Below are 23,629 nucleotides of genomic sequence, written 5' to 3'. Positions count from 1 at the left end.
ATTAATTTTATTAATGACAGTATTAGTCTTACAATTAATGGAAAGGTAACACTGGAGCATTTGAGTACACAAATTAATTGTGCACCTGCACAAAGTAATTTAGAAAAGGATGGTTTAATATTTAAAAATCTGCTAAATGTTATGATAAGCTTTATAGCACACTTCATTTCAGAACAAAGCTTGTAGCAACTGGGAGAGGAATCAGTTGCTGAATTATGAAAGGGTTGAAATTATAGTCAAACATTTCAGTAAATTAAAGTATAATATTCTACAATCCTCTTTGTGTAATAGTACCCACTAATGTAGCACAGTTTTAATAAAACATATTTATTTTCTCATTGCTTTTAATCTTCAAACTGGTTTTGAGCTATTGCTGCTGTGTAAATATTGAAAATGATCATTTGGTAACCCAAATACAGGAACGAGACATTAGGCTGATTTATTTAATCACTGAGCCCAAAACCCCAAATCACAAAATGCAGTCAGCAATACTAAAGACCATTAACAACCTGTCACAGACTCTGTCACCATGCAAAGATTCTCAATAAAATTAAATGGTCTTGCACACAAACGTGTGTTCTCATTTCTGAACTGCAGGTGAACAACCCCAAAGAGCCATCTTATAAAAAAAAATAACCAAGAGCACTTTTAAGAACCAAATCATTCATGATGAACACAGCAGAGCTACTCATGAGTGTCACCTCTCAATCAAGAATAACTTCCGTTAATATCCTACATCACAAGTGAGCACTAAGCTAAAACCAGATTTGGGTTATTCTCCTTGTGGCTTTAGGACTGACCAAAGTAAACCAGAAATCATCTTCTAATTAGAAAATGTAGGTCTACAGTTCATACCCACAAATCATTGCTTGTAGGTATGAACTATATTCAGAGAATGAGGAATTCAGCAGATATTCTTTAATTGTTCAGACTTTTGCTGAAATTGTGGCCCCCTTGGGCCCAACAGGGGTTTTGCCATCAACAGTGTGCAGCCAGATCAGGGGTGAGAACACCACCCATGCAGGGCTGACCTGGGTTTCAGCCTCTCTGCAGCTCAAGGCACTCCAAATACACAACTCCCAACTTCCAAAAGCCTGCTTTAGCTGTTAACTACATTTACAGAGCCAAATGCCCCACTGCAAAGCTTAAAGAAATCAGGACCTTTCAGAAAAGCAAAGGTATGAAGAACAATTTGGGTTTCTTGCTCTTGCCTGACCAGTGTTTTATTGGTAAGGTCTGGATCAGCTAAATAAGAGATACTGAACGCTCCTAACTTAATTACACTTCTAACTTTAGCATTTTTCTTCTGCACCTAAATATAAAATATGTGAAATGTATTAAAATGGAAGTTTTAAAAATTCTTCTCAGTTCTTCAACGTTTCCCCATCTTTAAATTTAAAAATGAGAGAACTTTTTAATATCTGAAATTTTCCAAGACCCCTTGTGGCTTCTGCCCATATATTGTTCACTGACCTCCTGGCTGGCATATTGAAACAAGTCATGAGAAGCTCATTAAAAGCTAGCAGGAAAATTCTTCTGGTGTATTTTATCAGAGGAGATAATAGCCTACAATCTAGAGCATGAATATGTGATAAGAAACAAAACAAAGCCATTCAGACAAAGAACACTTGGAATGTATTGTTCCCATAAGCAGATGTTAAATTACTTCACTGTAAAGTGGGATTTATAAAACCCAAAGAAATGTTATTTTTATGTGAACAAATGAGATCAGTTTATTATTTCAGCAGGGTGACACAAAGATCCTGCACATGTGTCTCACCAGGCAGGCAGATGTGTGGAGAGGAAAAACTGGTTGTGGACCAAAAATGCCACAGAAGTACTGACAGAGGAGGATGGAATGGGAGTGTCCAGACTCCTAGACTAGCTCAAACATGAAAATAAAATAAAAACCTAGCAAGCCAGCTGGCTCAAGATTAAATTGTCATTTAACTGGAGCTACAGATCTTTGTGTGCAGTGAGACAAGGACCAGAGACAGCTCAAAAGATACACTTTGAGATAAGATAGATACTAAGAAAGCTCAGAGAAAGCTTCAGCCTTTTTGGGAATTGTTAATGTCAAATACATCCAACATAAAGCAAAGAAAATAAAATGCTGATTCATGGCTGGGTGAACGCCTCAGGGTTGTCACGTTCTGAGGATATTGTTCTTGGTCACACACTCAAGCTTACTGCTCTTAACCAAAAATAGATTTTTCAGTCCATAAACGTTCACTTCACAACTGTTAAAACCCACTCGGACTCAATTATCTGTGTTGAAGAACCCATTGATCCTGTTTGTAATCCACTCTCATGGGTGTAACAAGATAAATCTGTGTAAAGCAGGGTCTGGAAAGTCAATGTACTCACATCAGTGTCAGGCCCCTTGTCAGCCCCAGGACAGGAGAAGGTAACGAACTCATGGCACCTCTTGTGAACCACAAAACAGCAAACTGGCAAAAAAAAAGGGGAAACAGTTAGAGTGGTTGGTGGTGGTGTTCCTTTTTTTTATTTTGTAACAAATATAAAATAAAACCTAAATATTTCACCTGTAAGTCAAAGAAAGTAAGCAGAGTCCCATGTACAATAAGGACACAAGACACCAAGCAAACACTGTGATTAAAGAGGAGCTAAGCACTCACATTTCAAAGCCAGGAGACTCTACACAATGATAAATCTTTAATGCTGGAGACGGCCCACAGTGCTGAAATACAGCGTGGGATGAGCAGCTCCACAAAGCCACATTTCCTGAATCTCAATCCTGCTCTGTCACAGAACTGTCAATGTGCATCCAGGAGGGATGGAAGGGATGTGAAGCTGGAATGAAACCCATCCTTGGGTGTGGGATTGCTCCCCTGCATGCCTGAGGAAGGTCTCTACAAAAATCCAAATCTTTCCCAGTTAATTACTTCTGTGAGGGACCAGAGCTCTCTGAGAGTGATGCTGTTCTAGAGAACAAAGTGTTCTCATAGCACAGAATGGCAGGAGATAATGGGAAAAGAAAATTAGCTCCTGACTGCAATGTGAAGCCCATTTAAAATTTATGAATGATCTCAAAGAACTTTTTCTTTCTGAGATAAAAAAGTTGCTGCCATGGGATGGAGGCCATAGGTTGTCACACAGGTCCCTCCAAACCACAACAAAAGAACAATTTCCTTGGGGGTGCTGACTTTAAGAGTCAGTATTTCAGCTTTTCACCCCCACAATGAGTTCTTTCATAATATTAAACTTAGTTCAGATATTTTGAAATTGGTCCACATTTCAACGAAACAGACAATCAAGATCTGAGATTGAAAAAACCTTGTAATAAACACCATGCCATCAAAGAGTGAGTCAGGAGACTATAATGAAATGATTTAAAAGTAATTCACAGCTTGTTTATAGGTAATGCATTCTCTGTATACTTGAAATTTTGCATTTCTAACACATAAAACCACACTATTTCCCAAATCTCAAGAATAAAATAGACTTAAATTGCTTAACAACAGCAAACATTAAATTTCCTCAACTTCACGGGAAAACATATTAAAATACCTAAATTGTTCTAAAGAGCTCATTGCATGAGGAAACTTTAACACTTCTCTTTCCCATTTAAAACACCCATGACTTGATTTCATAAATAAACAGAGAAGAGAGCTGTGCCCAGGTGCACCTGCAGGTCACTGCAGACACAGCCTGATCCCACTAATGCCAGCCTGGCCTCATCCCCAGCCCTAAGTCTGCCTTTCATTTCTAATCACCCTCCTCTCCCTCCCAGCTATTTTTCATCCCTATCCCATGCAGAAATTGTTTCCAACTGTTCTATTTCCGACGTGGCATATGTTCATTCTTTGGGCAAAGGGAATAAAGTGGGTTTTGCTCCACTGATTCCAGATTAGCTCTGCTGACTCCACTTGAGCCACAGCTCTGGCTCAGGGGCTGCTGCCCACTTGGTTGTCTAGTTTGTTAATGAACCTAAATCCCAGTGAATCCTGCAATTATCATTTTGATGGTTTGTTTTCTACCAACTGAAAGATCACTAAGTGGCAATTACCATTAATATTACTTGCAGCTGAGTCATATTTTACTTTCAGATTATATTTTTGGTCCCAGATCTCCCAGTCTTGAGGACAATAGACTGATTTGTGTTTTCAGTAATAAACCACATGCAAAAAAAAAAAATTTAAAAATTAAAATCTTGGTATATCCTTCAGAAAATAAAGAAGTTAATCAATTATTTTTGTAAAAGTTGCAAAATAAAATGTGATAATCAATGCAAAAGATCTGAGACATATTATGGGAATATCTGGAGATTTGTAGAATGGAGCTGCTTCACCAGTGCCTGCCATTCCAATTCAGACCTTGGAGTGGCTGCTCCAGCTCTGCCTTTATTCAGCAATGTGTGTAAGGAAAACTGCATATCTGGGATCTGCTTTGGGCAGAATTTCTGAAACACCAGCCATGTCCTATCTCTGAGCTGACAGCTCCTCAGAGCTCAGCGTGAAGGAATTCATCCAGCCAGAGACAATGCTGACCTTGTTTTTAATATGATTTAAGCATTGGGATAAAGACATGGGAAGAGGAGTGCCACTGTTTGCTCCAGCCTGTGAACTTTAGCTGTGAACTTCCCTGGAAACATTGCTCATCACACTGCCATGGAAAGGACAATTCAGCTGCCAGAGTAAGCAAACTACAGAAGATTTGTCCTTTTGGACTTGGGCTACACCTCAAAACTGTGTGATAATACTCTGATTATCAGTGCTGGTTACTGCAGTCTCAAAACTGAATTTGTGTTCAGCCAAATAACAGCCTTTGATAGGAGCTGATGTGGGCAACTCAACATGGACAGCCTTGATTCTTTTTTATTTCCCATTTGTAAGGGGTGACTTCTCTCCAAAGAGCCTGGCTCCTCAACAGGTGATCTAAAAGCATCAGACCTGTCTCACCTTTTGAGAATTCTCAAACAGTTCCACACAGGAATAACCAATGCAACAAGCAACTTTCATGGAATCATAAATCCAAAGGGAAAAGAACAAGTGTCAACTGAAATCCATCTGACAGCCATCATTTCTGTACATATAATTTAACATCCAGATTTGTAAGTTGAAATCCAGCCATTGAACCGAATTTTAGCATTTGTTTTTAGTGTTCTCTTTATTTCACAGAACAACACAGAGCTGGAGAACTCATGTAAAAATTTACTTAGTTCAGCTAAGTGCAAACAGAGTGTCATCTGCCTAAAATAACGTGCCATTTTTTTTTTTTTAGGAATAGAGATGAAAAATAACCTCTCACTTGTTACTTGTTGACGATGTTAAGAGCTTCACATCACTTACTGCAGCTGTTATGAAGTCACATTATGTTCAGCACCTTCATGTAATGAAAGTTGTATTACACTGCTTTGCAGAGGCTGCCAGGAAATTTGCTCCTCTCCACTTTACCATGAGCTGAAGGGAGCTGGCACACATTATGCAGAGCAGCTCAAGAGCAAAGTGGCATCTCGAGGCTGACAGCTAAAATTAAGAAGAAAATTATTGAGGTATTTTTGTGTTTTGACAGTGTGATTTTGATCTGTGGTGTATATATAGCATCTGGCTGGGAGCTTCCATGCTCTCCAGCTCTGGACTCGCTGGAGCCAAAGGCTCCCTGCAGCCCAGGGAGGGGAACAGGGAGGGATGCAGAGAACAAAACAGGCCTTGTGCTGCAGAACCAGACTAACTGCTCGCTCTCTGCTGGCACGTGGCACCTCCCTGGCTGCTCCCTGCCCTCCCAGAGAGCAGAAAATGCCAACTGGGCAGCACAAAACCAAGGAGGAACCTGGAAAGGGGCACACAGTGCATTCTCAGAGCAAACAAGCTGAAGATGCTCGACAGGGCTTGTGGGATTTATGGTACATAATGGAGGGCAATTCATTTTACCCAACACTGCTCTGTCCAGGCACAGCACTGAGAAAAACTTGTTATCAATAATACACACATATATAAATATATATATACTGTCATCACTTGGAGTTACAAGGTTGCACTGTAAATTTCCAGCTTTATTCCAAATTATGGGGAGTGAAAAGATTATTGTGATATATGGTCGGGTTGAGAGTTCTCTGCTAAAAAATACTTCTACTAATGGCTTGCATATATGACACAGATGGATGGGACCAAAGTGAAGTACTGCAATCATAAATAACAGAAACAGAGGCAATCTTCTCTATTAGATGATCTAGAAAGAAGAAAAGCCATTGCTGAGCCCACACATCACTCAGCCATATGTCTGAAGAGCTCCACAATCACAAGCATTCCAAAGAACAAGGGGTAAAAAATATCAAGACAAAAGTCACATGCTTTACAACTGAGAACCATTAGAAAAGGTCAAGAGATTTCTTTTTTTTGAAATCACTTGTAAACTCCCACTTTTGGAAGAAAAAGAACAGAGTAGGTGAGCCTTTCCACTAGCTATAAATAGCTCTACTACACCACAGTATTTATTTATTCAGTAAAACAAATTCAGCGGCAAACCTAACGGGTGGAGAGAATGTATTTGCCAGAGTCCAACTGAACTGCCAGTTACCATCCACAGAGAAATCAGTCAGCTTTTTTCAAGTCATCTTTGACTCTTTTTTGTAATCATACAATTATCAAGGTTGGAAAAGAGCTCAAGGCCATCAAGTCCAACTTTGGAACAAATATCACTATGCCCACTGACCAGTGGTCAAGACTGCTGTCCCAACTCAATGGATAACATTTTAACCAGTGTAGAAATCACATCTTTTCCCATTTAAACCAACCCCAAAGCTGTGGCTCCACTGCCATGGCATTACTGGGAGCCTCACAACAACAGGCTCATAATTTGTTTCCAGGTTTCAAGCATTGATTATTCCACAGAGTTGCAGTAGGGTAGAAAAATCATAAAGAAAAAAGCTTCAAAAAATCAAGCCTGCTCTCCTAAAATCAGTGGCTGGCCTTGTCAAGCTAGCACTTTGCAAGCTCCCATCTGAAAGCAATCCTGGTGTGAGCAGTTCATTAACATGACAATCTCTTCCTGAGTGAAAAACAACCAGCACCTGTATAAACGGTTTTTACACTGTTAGATGGAAAAATAAAAACTCTCTCTCACAAACAACTTTTCCTGTACACATCAGGGGTTTGAGTGACCAATCAATACAGGGTAACAACTTGTTAGTAACCAATAAAGTAATTGGCAAGAAAGCTGCTGACCAACTGGAGTCACACATGAGGTCTGTAAAATTGTATAAAAATGAGTTATGTGAATAAAGAATGGGCTTTTTCCACCATGAGGAAAATGGAGGTCAGCATGATTTATTCCCAGAGCAGAGGAAGCAGTACTGGAGGTCTTGTGGGCAGCAAGAGGGAAATAACTCTGTGCACACTCTGCATTTGTTGCTGGGCTCCCAATTTGGGGCTTTTAAGTAAGAACTGATCCTGAACTGGACTAAGGAGCTCCCACAGAAGTTCAGTGAGCACAAAACCCTCTCTGGGTTAAGCACAAAACCCTCTCTGGGTTACTCCCAGAGGGCTCTAGAGCACTTCAGAGTCTCTGCAGGAGTCTGGAGCTGGGAGCTGCTGTTTCACACACTTTGCATTCTCGCTGAGGCCACAGAATTTCCCCCAGGGGCCCATATCTTTGGCTGGCCTGGGCTTTCTGCACAGCACCAAGCAATGAATGAATGAATGACTGAATGAATGTGGCACATGGCATGTGTTAGATCATCCTAAGATTAAATATAGTAATTACAATAAACAGAAATAGGGCAGTACTTCAAAATAGACAAATCAATTAAATACCAACTGCATTTGTTGTTTAAATAAGTACTGTTTAAATAAGTTTACTAGGAATAGACAAACAAGAAGAGCAGCAATTAAGATACAGGATGTAGCAATATTTGTCTTTCTCCTCTTCTGAACATATTATAACTTGTAAAAATATAATGAAAATCCCTTTTACATTATATATAAGCAAGGCTGTAGATTATAAAGCAAACACAAGTTACAAGCAGCCCTACCTTTGACTACTACAGACATACTGAATCCACTGAGAATTTCTGAAAACTAAATTACCCTAACTTTGCCAACATATATCATTTATAAAACACCAGTGTGCTTTTGTGCCAGTGTTTCACCCCATGTAGAAGGAAGTGCAGTCCCAGGGGAGTAGCCAGGCTAACACTTACAACTGCTTTATGCAATCTTTCCACTTGGCATTTCCCACTCCTTTCTGACTAAACCAGCCTGGAGCTCAGCAAGACACAGTCTGTTCCAAGCTAAGACAGTGAATAAGAAAAACAATGCCTCTGCCCATCACCTCAACCTGTTCCTAAGCTTCTTAAAGCTCTTTTGTGAGCCCACAAGGTCACACAGCACCTTCACAGCACTAATCTGTGTAGTGCTACACATTCCCTGCTCGTGGGCTACCTTCATTTTCGTTGTGGTTTCTGCAAAGCTCAAGCTACCTTCTCAAAAACCTACCCTGGGGGCAAAGGACAGAAATGCATCAAATCAATATTGATAAATTAGGGCCGATTTCTATTTCTGAAGCTCCATGTCTACCTGCTAATAATTGCTATGCCTAATCTCAGGTTCACACCTCTGACCTTGCTGCAGATTTTCTGCTTGGCCAAGCTCAATTAGACTAAAAAGCTGCAGGTGGAGGACAGAAATAGGACCACTGTAAACTCTGCTGTTTAATTTCCCTTTTTTTTTTTTTTTGTTTTTAATTTGAGAGAAAGTAACAGTTAAATGCAACAATATCTTATTTGTGTGAAAGGATTATACAGATAGTCTGGACAGTCTTAACTACTCAGGTCATTAACTCCTTTACACTAAGGAGAAAACAGATGGGTGTCTCTGGTAAGCTGGCTTTGCCAGCTCCACAACAGTGTGCAAATACAGGCTGTGTGCCTGGCAGGGAATGAATATGCATTTACACTTACCCAAACAACTTTGGCAGACCTGGCAGAGCCAAAGTGGGATAAATGATAAATATATACCTGCACATTTTAAATTAGAAATTTATACCTAAGATGCTTTTGAAACAGTTTGGATTTAGTAAAATACCTCACATAACATATTCAGATCTGTCTGAATACTATATTCACATACATATTATACCAGATTTGTCATTTCTGCCTTCCATACAGGAAAAAGAAGGTAGATGATATAATTTATTCTACTAAAACTGCAGCACAAGATTTGCAAAACTGAGGAAGAGTTTCAAAATATTAGAGGATTTGATGTAATGTAAAATATTCAGCACTGTTTCAATGTTCTTGCTAATTATATACTTTCTGAGACAGAGACCACTGTTTCTATGTAAAGCCCTTGCTAAAATTTCACAAAACCATTAATCTCCCTCCTTTGAGGTGTCCCATTTTCTAAATGAATAATAACCCAGAAACCATCTATCAAAACCTGTGCTGAAATAGCTATTTTGAGAACTTGTACCAACAAAAAAGGTGACCCACAATCACAGACTTTTTCTCTCACTTCTGCAGTTTGAATTCACTTCAGCTGAAGAAGCTGCTGCTGTTAAAGTGTCTTCTGCAGCCACAAAGCCCCTCTGGGTGCTGCTCTCATCTGCTCTGGAGCAGAGCACAGGCACAGCAGTGAGGAACAGCACAGCTCTTCCAATTAAAGAGCCAGCACAATAGGAGAGCCCAGCACTGCTTCCTGTGAACGCTGAGCACTTGTTCTTCAGATTTTTCAGCTATTTCAGCAGTGACCCCAATTGCAGAAATGGGATGTCTTAAACAGAGCAGCTCCTTCAGTTTGAGGCATCACCCAGCACAAAACCCAAGGGCTGGGAGGGGGAGCAGGAGGAAGCAGCACATATTAAAATGATGTATTTTAAGGCTGTATAAAATGATGGGATACAAGCTGAAACCAACTCTCCAGAATGCAGCTGTTTGTTCTGTAATACAGCTGGAATTCCAGACACCAACAGCAAGCAAAGAGCTTTATGAAAATCACAGTGGCAGCCTCTGTAAGAGAATCTTCCACATCCACATTGTGCAGCAGTAAAAATGAGATGCTCAGTGAGTAAATCACCTCTGGACCCAAGAGCAAGTGCAATGGCTTTGCTCTGACAAGAGCAGCCAGTGTCCCAGGGTGCCTTCTCCCAGTTCTGCCTCCATCCCCAGGCTCGGGAGCAGCTGGGCAGAGCCTGGCCCAGGAGCAGCCCAGAGCTGCTCCCTGCTGCCAGCCAAGCTGCAAACAGCTCTGATTATCAGGGGAATGCATGAACACAAGCTTCTGAAACACTTATGTGGCTTCTTAATCTTTCACCTGACATTAAATCGCCCCATGGTCAATTGAACACAGCCTGGGCCACGCTCCCAGGGAATGGCTGAGCCCCCTCACAGCTCCAAGTGTGAAAAACTGATGGAATAAGGAAAGCTGTGAGGTTCTACTATGAACCCTTTAATAGTAACCTTATAGCTTGTTGTTCCCAGCATCCCATCCCCACCTTACTTTACATTAAATTACAATTTAATGAGACCGAGCTGTAAACCAAAGCATTTCCTGCAAGTACAATTTGTAAGGACACCAGTACTGTAAGGGAAATGCCAGAGCTGAATGCCAAGAGCTGAACACTAAAGTATTTTGGAATATTTTGAATTTAGGCTTTTAGTTGTGTTTGAGAAACCCTATAACATGCTTATAAAATTAATGAACCTCCCTTGCCAGAAAACACAAACCACACACTAATTTCATTCTTGCCAAATAATGTTTATTTTTCTTCAGGATGGCAAGAAGTGAGGCCAGGATGATACTGAACAAGCTGTTTGAAATACCAACAGAGCCATACCCTAAGCACTGAACCACAAGAATGAAACTTCCTGCAATACCTGTTGGGACACAATCCTGACTGGAGATTTGTATGGGGAGAGCTGAGAGGCTTCAAGGTGACAGAGATGATCAGCAGATGACCTCAGATGTGAAGTGATCCACTGGAGGGTGCAAAGGAGGGGGTGGGATGATGTCAGAAGATGTCACACAGCAGAAACTCGGGCTGCTCCGTGGTAATGAGCCTCTCACCTCCTCTCCTCTCCAGGTTTTTGGATGACTACAGCCTCGCAAAGAGCCAGCAGCCTCCTGCCATCCCTGCCCTGAGGCCTCCACACTTTCCATTCCAAGAAAACAAAAGCACACAGTATTATTTTGGTTTGTTTTGCCAGTAATTATTCTCTGCCTGTCAAAACCTACCAAAGTGTGTCTTGAATAGAGAAAAGCATTTTAAAACAGAAAGGTTCGAAAGACACAGCTGAAATTTTCAAAGGATATGGAGGAAAAAGATCAAGTTCAGCTCCTTTTGCACATAAGGGCTACTAATAAAACCAACTGATAATTCCTAGTTACTAATAAAAACCAGATAATAATTCCTTTAGACACCTTTCTCAAAGAATTCAGGCTAGTTTTTTAATCCTATCCACCTCTTTCAGCAGTAGTATTACATCAAGAAATTGTTAATTAGTATTATATCAATATTTTGTTAATTAAAGATTTTTCCGGTTCCTGTTTCTCTTCATTATTTCCATGTTACCCAACAGATGCCCAATATTTGTTGCAAGTCTTATCCAATTACATACATTTTATTAAAGGGTCATCTGCTAGAAACTTCAGTATTGCTTTCCTGCTCTCATCAGTCACTGCAAACATTTCATGTCAAAGAAACTGCAACTTCTCAGGAAGAAAAACAACATACACAAAAAACGTGAATTTTTGACTAATTACTGTTAGAAATTTGTTGCCAATGTAAGACAACACACAAGACAAAACACACATTGGGAAACCAATTAAAGAATTAAGAATATTCACCCTCAGATTTCTTTTCCACAGTATGTTTGGTTATTTACTCATAACAAGCAGATTAATTTTGTAGGTTTGGAAGTTATCAAAATTCCATGGGTGACTAAAAGTCATAAGTTACAGTAATTCATTCCAAGACCAAAAGTGATATTTGTAAGAAGTACCTGTGGGCTCAGAGGTTGGCAGTACATAAATAACAAAATATGAAACCCTGGAAACATGTCATTTAATTATGAACAAATGATTTAAATTTGCTGTAAACCATTTAATTAAAAAAAAAAATTCAAAACAAAGAAGGAGCTGAGATGGGAGGTTTCCAGCAAGAAAACCCCATGGCAACAGTCAGTGGAATTTTTCACCAGGCAGAATCACAGAACCATGGACTGGTTTGGGTTGGAAGGGCCTTTAAAATCATCCTGTCCCACCCCAGCCATGGCAGGGACACCTCCCACTGTCCCAGGCTGCTCCCAGCCCCGGCCTGGGGCACTGCCAGGGATCCAGGGCAGCCCCAGCTGCTCTGGGCACCTGTGCCAGGGCCTGCCCACCCTCACAGGGAAGGATTTTTCCTAATTTCTCATCTAAATCTCCCATCAGTTTGAAGCCATTGCCCCTTGTCACTACAGACTCTTGTGAATACTCCCTTTATATGCCCCGTAACTTTTAAAGGTACATTTTGAGCATGAATTGAGGACATCTGAGCATGAACCCAGCAGCAGCCCTGCCTGCACAGCCCTCCTGAGCCCAGCCTGGCTCAGGGCTGGCCCAGCTCAGCTCTCTGCACTCCTGGGGCAGCACATCCTTGGCAGCCAGAGCAGACAGAGCCACCACTGTTAAGTAACCACTTTATTTTGACATATGGCACACTGCTATCAGAACCAGTGGCCCTGCCCGCTTCTTTCTATGTCCAAACACTTATGCAGTGCATTTTTTTTGGCAATGTTAGGTTTTAGCTGGAGCAGTTCCCCAGGTTAGCTCAATACACAGCACATGAAAGCTCAGACAGCACAGAAATAGAACTGCAGGACCACCAGAGTAGCTGAGATTTATACCAGGGAAAAAGTATAAAAATATCCATGTGACAAAAACCTGTATCAGTGCTGAAACTCAATCCTTGTGGCATGATTAGGTCAAAGAACTCAGATGATTTCTTCACTGGATGACAAAGATTTCAAAGCATTTTTAAGCAGAGACAACAATCGTAGAACCTGATAATTATCTCAAAATGCTTCACAAAATTTAGTCTATGTTTGAGCTCTTGATTCTTAGAAACAATCATGGTTATTCTTGTTACTAAGTCATATAAAACCCTGACTGTGAAAATTGTGTTAGAGCATTTTCCACTGCATGCTCATGACATATTTGTGCAGTCTTTCCTGGCTCACTGGAGCAGCAATATAAACAGCATTTCTTAGTTTCTGTCACATAGACTGAGTAGTATTCTCATGATATGGAAAGGTAAACACTATTCCCTCTCCCATGTATTTACTAAAAGCAATATATTAGCACAAATGAAAAACGAGGCACGAATGGCAGTAATAAATTAGCTGACATTCACCCCAGAATATTGCTTCCAACAGGCCACGAATTTTCAAGCAGCAAGAAAGGGCCTGGAATTCAGCAAGCCATGACTCAAACCAAAATAAAAAAATTACAAGAAAGATGAGATTTCAACTCATTCCCACTCAGCACAGAACATGCATTAAGGGTCTGCAGAGCAAACATGAAGCAAATCAATTTTTGTCATTACTGTCTTTGCAGAGTGGTTTTATTCAAGGCTTTACTGCATGGCACTGGCACTTTAGAAGTCAGGTCATAAAGGCATAAAAGCAACTGAAAAAAACTTAAAGCAGTCTGTGATTGAACATCAAATCCATAACTTGGTAAGGAAAACAAGAGCCAAAGTTTGAGCTTCAGGTTGACAGTTTTTAGAAGCACCAACTACTAAGAGTTAAAATAAGAAATCCTTCTATTTTTCATGGGGGTTTAAAAATATTTATTTATTAATTTAAAAAAAAAAACACTGAAGCCACTTGCTTTTGAACTTTGAAGTTTGTCTGACCTGAATAATAACTATTTCCCCTAACCAGCTGTCTCCCTTCTTACATACTTACAGTGCAACAAAGCAAAGCATTGTTTTACAATATGCATTTTACATAATTAGAAACTACAGCTTAACAAAGTCTCCATAATACACTTGTGGGTGTCTGAAATGTCATATTATTTCAGAACTAATAAAAGTACTGGTGGAGGTATCCATTTTAAGTGATAAGTCATTCCTAGAGGTGTCATATAAATAAATCATCTCACTAGGTCTGAGCATAAGTTAAAAAGGGCATATTTTATTTTTTTGCAGAAAAGAATTAAACACATGTCAGAAATGTATCACTGGACTCTGCTAACTGCAGCACTCTGCTAGACTTCAGTGAGCCAGGGGAAAGAAGGGCAAGAAAATCCCAACTAACAGAAGCCAGGCACTTATTACTGAAGGGGTACTGGGGACAGCTACAGGTGATACAGAAACTATTATTAGAAGGTATGAAAAGACACTTTATTATTAGAAATTTACAGTTCTTATAGAAATAATGGTGGACCTAAGACTTGCTCGGTTTTTAGGAATTTTCTCTCATACTATTGGTGAACCATGAATAGTACACTCTAGAGAACCCTATCTATAAACAATGGTTACAGAAAGAGAGATAATAATTGTTTGAATTTTTTTGTCTAAGTTTCTTACAGCTTGTACACAGCTTCCCAGCATTTTCCTGGGAGAACTATGTTTCTGTCTGTTCAGAGGACATGTGATTACTGCAGGCACTTGTGGCACACAGCCCCAGGTGACATCTGGGAGCAGCCGGTGGCTGACACAGAGCACAGGGACAGGGCCCTGCAGGGCAGCACAGCCCAGGGGCTGCTGCCAGCGGTGCCACACGGCCAAACCCCTGTGCAGGCAGAGCTGGGTCCATGTCGGCAAGGACAGCACCACAAACACCTGAAAACACAAACAATGGTGGCAAAGGACATGTGTCAGCAGGGCTGGTGAGTGCTCCCAGGAGCCCACTGGGAAATGACACAGAAACCGGAATTAAAGCACTTCAGGGGCACAGGGGTTCTTTGCTGGGCTCTAAAGCCCGGGCAGTGATGATGAGAAAAGAAGAAAACTGAAAGCAGGACAAAACCTCCAGGTTTATTGGTCAGGGTACATGATGCAGGGAGCCTGGGCAAGTCACCCCAGTGCAGCAGTTTCCTCAGAGCTCCTGTCTGTGTTTTCACAGCTCTTGCTTCCCAAATCACAGAATTCAATGCTGAATGTTGAATTCAAGATTCAGTGTTGAATGTCCAAGTTCTAACAGAACAGTGCCTCTCCTTGGCAATGTTTCTCCTCAGACCTCAGTTTGGAAACAAAGATCATTCCACAGCTAGTTTGGAGCAGGATAAAAAATCCCCTTTTTCCCCTTGCAAGATTTGAATTTAAGTCCTTATAATTAATAGCTTGAGTAATACCCTTTTATATAATGCAGCTCATTCATTACATCTCACCCACACTTAAATGCTGTTTTATATTTCTGATGGTGAATATTCCATTATTTCAGCCAAAAATAGTTTTTATTTTCAATCACTTTATGCCTTGTAATGCTGCACACTGCAGGGTGCTTAAATCCTTCACAAATGGAGTAAAATAATGCAGTAAAACTGTATGAAAGCAAGTGATTTACAGAAAACTGCATGTTCTCTCCATAAACAATGTGACACTGTTAGAGATGCAGATGGAAAATAACAAATTCCAGGAGGCTCCAAGTGGCAAGCAAACAGATGAATTCTGCATGAGTTATGTTGAAGGGATATAATGAATGTACAAGTAATTTCAGGCTCCAAAGTTTGGGCAAGTGCATCCCACACAGAACAGTGTCACACATCAACAAATTCCTAGAGGAGAGATCAAACTTCCATTAATACCTGGATGCACTGTGGATTTTCAGTGTAGCTGGAACTTTGCTTTAAAGCTGTCATGATAAATTTACAAATATGTAATTCCTAAAATCAGTGGAGAATGGGGCTTCAAAAGGGACTGAACTGTCTTAGGCAAACAGCCACGAGAGAGGCAGAGAATGTGAGAGGTCACAAAAGACTCCAGCAGACTCTTTCCATAGAAAGCTTCTTTAGAAAACCAATTTCTTCACCAGTATGGGTGAAAACAACCCTTCAAATTGAAGGGCAAAGCTACAACACCCAAAGCCCACAGATGCTGTGCAGCAAGAATTCTCCTGTGACATAGACTGACTGTGCTTGACAGGCAGAAAACAACTAAAAACAAGCTAAAAACAAACTGAAAACAAGCTCAGCCTGTCAAACCCTGCTGAAGAAAGAAGGGTTAGGCTGCTTCACATGGGCACAAAGCAGCAGCTCTGCTGAAGGAAACCTTTCCAGCTGCTCATTCCTGCCCTGGACCAGACCCTTGTTTCTGCAGGCACTCCTGGATGAGTGGGCACAAATGCATTTTCTCATCCAAGCATTCCCTCCTGGGCACATCAGCACTGCTTTTATGCTGATGCAGCAAAATATTCCAAGGATTGGTGAGCAGGAAATCAGCCAGGGAAGTGCCTGAACTGCAGCTCCAGGACAGGGCCAGGCTCCTGCCAGTTTGGAGCAGCTGACCTGGGCTGTGCAAGGACACCAGAGCCTCCACCAAAGGCTCAGCACCTTCACAGCAGAAATCACAGAGGAAAATGGGGTTTTCCCCATTTCCCCAGCCATCTGCTTGCCCTTTATTTTAACATTATCCACCCCTAGAGCCAAAGGTTGGACTTTATATTCATTGTTTGATGTTAAATTCTCAGCTGAGTTATGGCTGGATGCGGCTAGTGAGGATTTCTACAGCTGGAAACCCAACGGATGCATTTGTTCTAAACTCACTGACTGGCTAAAACTCGTTAAAAACAGATTTAGGAAAGTGACTCAGGATTTGGAACAAACTGAAGATGAGTAACAAAACACTATGAACAGAGAGAATGGGTTTTATTATTTTTAAAACGTGCGGCGCTGACAGCTCGCACCGACCCTGCTGAGGACAGAGCCCACTCCTTCCTTTCCTTCCCTTCAGATTCCTTCCTTCTCTGCACTTCCTTAAGGTTCAACTGCAGAATTCAAAGGGTTTTTTTAAATTTTCGTCTTGGACATACTTCTGCTAAGCAACAGCTGACACTATAACTAATAATAGTAATGCCAGGTATTGCTGTAATCAGGAATTCATGGTTCATTTCCCTGCTGCACAATGGAACCTCATTCCCATTTCTGCAAAACAGAGGTTTTTTTAAGAATTTAAACTATTTCAGTTATGTTAAGCTTCTGTAAAAAAGCCACAAAAAAATATAAACTTTTCTTTGAAACTACTGCTGCGTGGTGTAAATTGGTATTTCATGTATTTATTTATTTAGCTTGTGAGGGACAACAAAAGATTCTATTTGTCCTAAAAATACAAAAGGGGCTTTTTTTCCTTGTTTGGGTTTTACAACCATTCACAGAGACATTAACACAGTAAGTCTATTAACAAGTGCAAGGGGTATCACAAGTTCAGTTGTGGTAATTAGTCATACTTCAGTTTTAAATGACTATCTGCTCCAAAGAAAAAGATTATGGTTTTTCTTCTTGCTCTATTACCCAACTGGCATTTAAGTCAATCTGCTTCAATGGAAGCTCAAAATAACCCATTAAAGGAATATGCAAATCTCTGAGCTTTTTGGGATTTTTTAATACTTTAATCTAATAAGAACATTTTACATGACTAAGAAATTCCGGCTGAATCTGTTATTCAGCTCTCCTTTAGCTCTGCCATTAATTTCATTTTTGCTGTCATGAATAGGACAATAAAAAAAAGAAAAAAAAAAAACCTATTTTACTGGTAAGATGTTATAAGAAATGTCAAATTCTTGTACAGGTTGCATGAAACAAAACTTCATCCCAAGACATATTCCTGATGTCTAGCACAGTAAGGAAAGCCTTTCCACAAAACATGGAATCAAAGAATCATTGAAAGGTTTGGGCTGGGTGGGATCTTAAAAATCATCTCATCCCACCCCTGCCATGGCAGGGACACTTCCACTGTGCCAGGGTGCACCCAGCCCATCCAGCCTGGCCTTGGGCACTGCCAGGGATCCAGGGCCCCACCACCCTTCAAGAGTTTCCTGCTCATGTCTAATCTGAGCCTAGAGCTGGCACATACACAACTCTTTCATTTCAGTTCAGATGGGATCCGGCACTGCAGGGCCTTCAGGGTCGCCCCCTGCATGACATTGCTTCATCAAATATTCCCCAAATCCTACCAGGAAAGATGACCTCTCACCTCTGCTGTTAAAGCTGCACCAGGAAAGTAATTTTGTGCTGCTGTTAACAGATTTGATAAATAGATATAAATGAATACAAGGAATATGGAAGGATATTGATTAGCAAGTGGTCTCCTGCCACCAGCTGGGTTGTGCTCCCTTGCAAGAGTCAGTGGATCACCAAACCTTACAGAGAGGGGGGAAAGGAGGCTGCTGTGGATTAGTGACAAAACTGTGAGTTCACTAGACTAAAAAAACCAAAAAGAACCAGACCCACACCTTCAAAAAAACCCATGTGGATCAAAATACTGGCTCTTTACACTTGTAAATTAGTCTTTTGATGTAAAACAAATAGAAACAAAAAGAAATAACATAAGTAAGAGTTTAACTTTGTGACAGTTTATGTTGTGCATTAACTAGCTCAATTTTTCGGAGCAAGATGCAACCAAAACCTGCCAAACTTCTATTATACTTGTGTTGTTTTGACAGCAGCTGGCACACACTGTTCTGATTTAGAGAGATGCAGATTTTAGCTTGTTTTCAGGAGTTTTTGTACAATACAAATTGGACTGTTGTACTTTCTGTTGGCATCTTCATTTCAGGATCTTACGTGTAAGGCTTGGTTAAAGGGTTTTAAAAATGGCCTATGGCAAAAAGAAAAGGACACAAATGAAACCCCACACCACCTCTTCTCTGAAGTAGGAAAATTATTCCTACTTCAGGGTAGTTATTGAATTTGATTCAGGAATTATTAAAGCCTCAGCATCCTCAGGAGACTTTCAGCCTTCTTGGTGAATGACCCCTCTCAGCATTCTTGGTGCATTTAAATTCTACTTCCAGCCACGCTCATCGTTCTGTTAGCCAGGAATTTACAATAAAGCTTGATTTGCTTTAAGCAGAAAAAGCATCTCTGTTCATGTGATGCCTTTGTTCACATTGGTGTTAATAAATTTGTGTTAATGCCCTCCCAGCTCCTCCAAACACCACAGGAGCAGAGCTAATGGACACTGTCAAAACAGAACCAGGTTTTCACTTTTGCTGAGCAACACATGACTCGGTTTCTCTCTTGTTTACCATTGATATTTCTTTGTAAATAAAATTGTTATCCTTCCTGGCTGGAGCATTATGACTCAGCAAGTCACAGCAGGGGTAACCTGTCCTGGGCTGCCCAATGATTACAGGTTTATAAATGAGCACCAATGGGATTTATTGCACGTGCACATTTAGATATTGAACAGAGGCTGGGTTTGTTTGAGTTCACGGCTCTGTAATCAATACAGGGAAGCAGGAATGTCTGTTAAAGGCAATGTTTCATCCTGATGTAAACTGCTTGCATTATGTGGAAAAGTAAAAAAGAAAAGTATTAGAAAAGATGGATGCTACTCTCTTACAATAAATTCTTCAGGGTGAGATGAATCACATCTGAGCAGAGCTCACTCCTCTCCACAGGCTACAGAGGGATCCAAGACGTCTCTCAGTGTAACATTTACAACATTGATGTTTAAATGTGAGCAGATTCATCTCCTGGTATAGGTTGGATAAAGTAAACTGAGGTTTAAATTAACAGGATAATCAGTGTATGCACTGAGCTGGGAGCCCCTGCTGCTGTGCCTGGCTGCGCCCTGAGCCAGGAGGATCCCCTGTGCTGCAGGGACCAAACAAGAACTGATGCTCTGCCTCCTGCTCCCAGCAGCACCACACTCACTGAAGGCTTCTGAGCTGGGGTTTGAGGTTAAAAACTGCTTTATCTCTGTTCTGGAGCCTGAGTGCTGCCCTCCTTCCACAGCCAGGGCTCAGCCATTGATCACATCCCCTTTGAGCCTCCTCCCAACACAGAGGGAGCTGCAGGGAGCTCCTTTAGGGCCTGGCTGTGTGTAAGGACAGGCAGACCAAAGTCCCCTAGAAATAGAGCACACTGACTTCAGCCCTTTCAGCTCATTCCTTCCCTTTTTGGACTCATTTCTGGCCATATTATGCACGCTGAAAGAATAGATGCAAATTCCCTGGTGGCTATTAGTGTGTCTAGACTCATTCATTGACCCAGATGATGTCTTAATTGCCTCTTTTCTATCTGATGGGGAAAATATACTCCAACTTTTCCTGGTTGCAAGTCTTGCCTTTAAGTTTTCTAACTGAAATCACTGAATTTAATGAAAATTGGTGATACTCTGTGTTCTCTGGATTGAGTTATGTGCAGCACTCACCACAGGCTTAACAGGAAGGACTCAGAGGAAGCCTCTGCCCATCTAAATGTTTCACAACTTCAATTTTGGGGGCTTTTACCTGTGAAACTTACACCTTTTTATACAATATACTGGGTTAGCATGAATTAAATCACTTTAACTTACATGTATCTTTTTATCAATATTTAACAATTGCAAGTAGTGGAAATTAGTAATTTTCAGCGGTGTACAAATTTACAAACTGCCTGTAAATTTACAAATTCACAAACCAGTACTGTCTGACCATGTTCTGCATAGAAATTCCAAGAAGAAGATAAAATGGAGCCAGAGATTTTAGTGTAACTTCTGCTACTATTATTTTTCAAGAGGAGAATTCATGTATTTTCTGTTTGTATGGCTGGGCAAAGCCTGAGAGCAGGCTGCCACTACCAACATTAGCAATGCAATTTTGGGATTAACTGCTGGGAAATTTGAATTTCCAAGTGGAAATCTGTGTTCATATGATAGGTCATCATTTATAGCAAGGAGCCTGCTCCTCAAATGAAGCAACACATTGGGCAGTTGCATCACTTCATGGTTTTAAGATTAAAAGAGCCTAAGAGGCTTTTGGACTGCATGCTGCATCAAATTTACACTGCTGCAGCAGTCAGCACTAAAAGCCAAAAAAGTATTAGTAGATTTAGCAGATTTAAGCAAGGATGCATTTCACTGATTACTTCCTGCTAATGTAATTTTGTTTTAATCATATGAACTATTAATACATCATTTGTATCACCAAGATAATAGAGGTACAGTGCACACTGTGTATCGTGGGTCACTTACTGAGTACTTCTAGCCCTGTGGAATTTCCAGTTTGAATAACAGCCTTTTATACAAAAAGCAATCAGCAGGTCATAACGTTAATCTCTTATTCCAATCCCTTCTCTGGGTAAGACCCAACAGAAACAGTAATTGAAAACTACTTTTAAAAAGTCTCCTAGGTCTCCAAACTGGAAGAAAGCATGAGGACTTTGCTGTTGCTTTATCTGGGCAAAACAGGGAGGAAATGCCCATGGCCACGAGGCTGGAATAACAGCTCACGCCAGCTCAGGGGCAGGAATTCTCCTCCCTCAGTGCTTCTTCTGTGGAGCAGTGTGACTTAGCTGCCAAAATATTCTTTTTTTATTCATTTTTAGGACTTTATGCGTGTTCCAGCACATATATGCACACAGAAAATGCAACAAAAACCATCCCAAAGCTGTATTATAATAAAAACTTGAAATCAGCTATGCTCTCTAACATGAAATTTTTGTTCCTTTGCTTAACACACTTAATACTCTTTTCCATTCTTTCAACTACTATTTTTATTCTGCTCAAAACATGACTGTCTTCAGGGACAACATGTTCATTCAAAGTATGAATGCTTCATTCACGGCCTTCAACAGCCTGAAAAAGAATTTGACTGCAGAATTCAGAGACATCTATTTCCCTTCAGCCCAGCCCCACCATGAATGACACTCTTTCACACCAGTTTGAAGTAATTTCCTGGAAAAGTATGATTACTACCATCCTTTGCCTCTTCGTGTCTGTAATTTTTCCCTTACCATGTTCTCAAAAATGTATTCATTTTTCCACTTACCATTATTTTCTAGAATGGATACATTCAGGAAGCAAATCTCTCCTTGGTGTGGCTGATCACTGGACATTTTATATCAGGGTATCTAAAGAACGTTTAGACTAGAGGAGGTTCTGTATTTCTATTTTTAGAGAATTTTCTCGCTTCCTAAGCTGAATTTTCGAACTATTAACATGAACTCTGAACGTAATTTCCTCCTGTAATAAACCAGCATTAAAAATGATCCAGCAAGAATATAAACAAAGTCTGTAACCAAAACACAAGGAGCCTGCCTGCCAGTCTCAATCTTGTCATTTAATTCATTTCAGAGATGACTTCTGCTGACAGCTCTGTCCTGTCTGATGCAGGATTCTCCCCCCACTTCAGCTCCATGTCAGGCAGTTTTTAAGGAGCAAATTACAGCCAAATTCTAGGTGCTACATAGCAAAGATGTTGTCAAAGAAATCCTGATTTAGGCCTAATAAAATAGGATTTTAACAGAACAATTATAATGGGAAGCACTGTGAAGAAATGCATGCCAAAAATCATTAAAAAAAGAAGTTTTCTGTAAAATATGGCTGTATGAATCACTCATATAGTTCCTTTTATAACTAATTTCCAGTACAGTTTGAAATGAATTTTTTTTTTTCAGTAATCTTCCAGTAAAAAACTTGTTCTAAACATCATTCTAAAGAAGTTGCATCAGAAATATGTGAAGTTTGAATGCTTCAACAGCTGAGTAAGAAAAGAAGAGCCTACAAAGAGATCCAAAAAACTAAAGGATATTTATGGTGTAGTTCATTATTAGGAGAACACGCTGAAATGACTCCTGTTTCAGCTTTCTCCCTTTTCACAGATATATGGAACACCTCAGTGATCTGAGGGAGCAGAACTCTCCCAACTTTCTCTGAGAGACATTGCAAGCATTTTCCCAGTTCTGACCACAAAGTCATCCCTTTGCAGAGGACGTTCACAGGGTGAATTTGGCTGGGTCAGAGAATGAAACCACCACCACCATCATCATCATCCCCCCAAAGTGAGCAAGGGAAAAACCCCAAACAGCTCAACATTAGTCCAGTGCATGTGGGTTTAACTTTAAAAAAGCATTTGAGGCAAGGGACTTGGAGGCCTGGAAGCTCCTGCTGTGTGGAGCAGACAGATTCCAGCAGAATGCCATTTCCATTAGGAGCTCCCTGCAAAATGCCAACTTGCTGTGACAGGTACAGCCAGGGAAGACAAACAGAAGCTTCTTGCACTGGGAGCCCCTGAGATTGGAAATGATGAAAACTGCAGGAGTTAAAGAGAATTTTGGCTCGTTTTCTTTAGCAATTCAGAGTTTTGCATTTATAGCTAAAAGGTAATAGATGTCCTTTTCTACCATCCATATTATAATACTTTAGAGAAGGATCATTCAAGTGTTCCTAAATATGGACAAATGGACAGAACAGAGACATTTACTGTGCTTTTAATAATTACAGACAAAACCAATCCAGTGAGGACCATGTCTACATTTTAAAATTAACTCTGAGTGGAATCAGCTTGTGCCAGTTTCAAGATAGACCCTATGTACCATCACAGTTCCTACATTTTCTGTTTAACTTTTGACATCCTCTGCCCTTTCTTTCCTCTCAACTTCTAAATACAGGTTGAGGTCTGCAAAAATTGACTTGTAATACATTTTATCTTTTGAATTATAGTACTTCGTTCTCATGTGACAATAAAAAGAAAATTTCCTTGTTT

At 40.4% G+C, this 23,629-nt stretch overlaps 1 protein-coding gene across 1 annotated transcript in view; it reads right to left on the bottom strand.

Moving 5' to 3' along the window:
* PRKCA (protein kinase C alpha) overlaps positions 1-23,629 on the bottom strand; it is a 145,567-nt gene that overhangs the window by 82,681 nt on the left and 39,257 nt on the right. The window contains exon 3 of the mRNA XM_066565870.1: positions 2,368-2,450. Coding sequence (XP_066421967.1) covers positions 2,368-2,450 — 83 coding nt within the window. The remainder of the gene's footprint in view (positions 1-2,367; positions 2,451-23,629) is intronic.

The sequence above is a fragment of the Molothrus aeneus genome, chromosome 26 (assembly GCF_037042795.1).
Source record: "Molothrus aeneus isolate 106 chromosome 26, BPBGC_Maene_1.0, whole genome shotgun sequence".
Classification (NCBI taxonomy): domain Eukaryota; kingdom Metazoa; phylum Chordata; class Aves; order Passeriformes; family Icteridae; genus Molothrus; species Molothrus aeneus.
The sequence above is the reverse complement of the archived record's forward strand: the minus strand, read 5'-3'. Positions and strand labels throughout refer to the sequence as shown.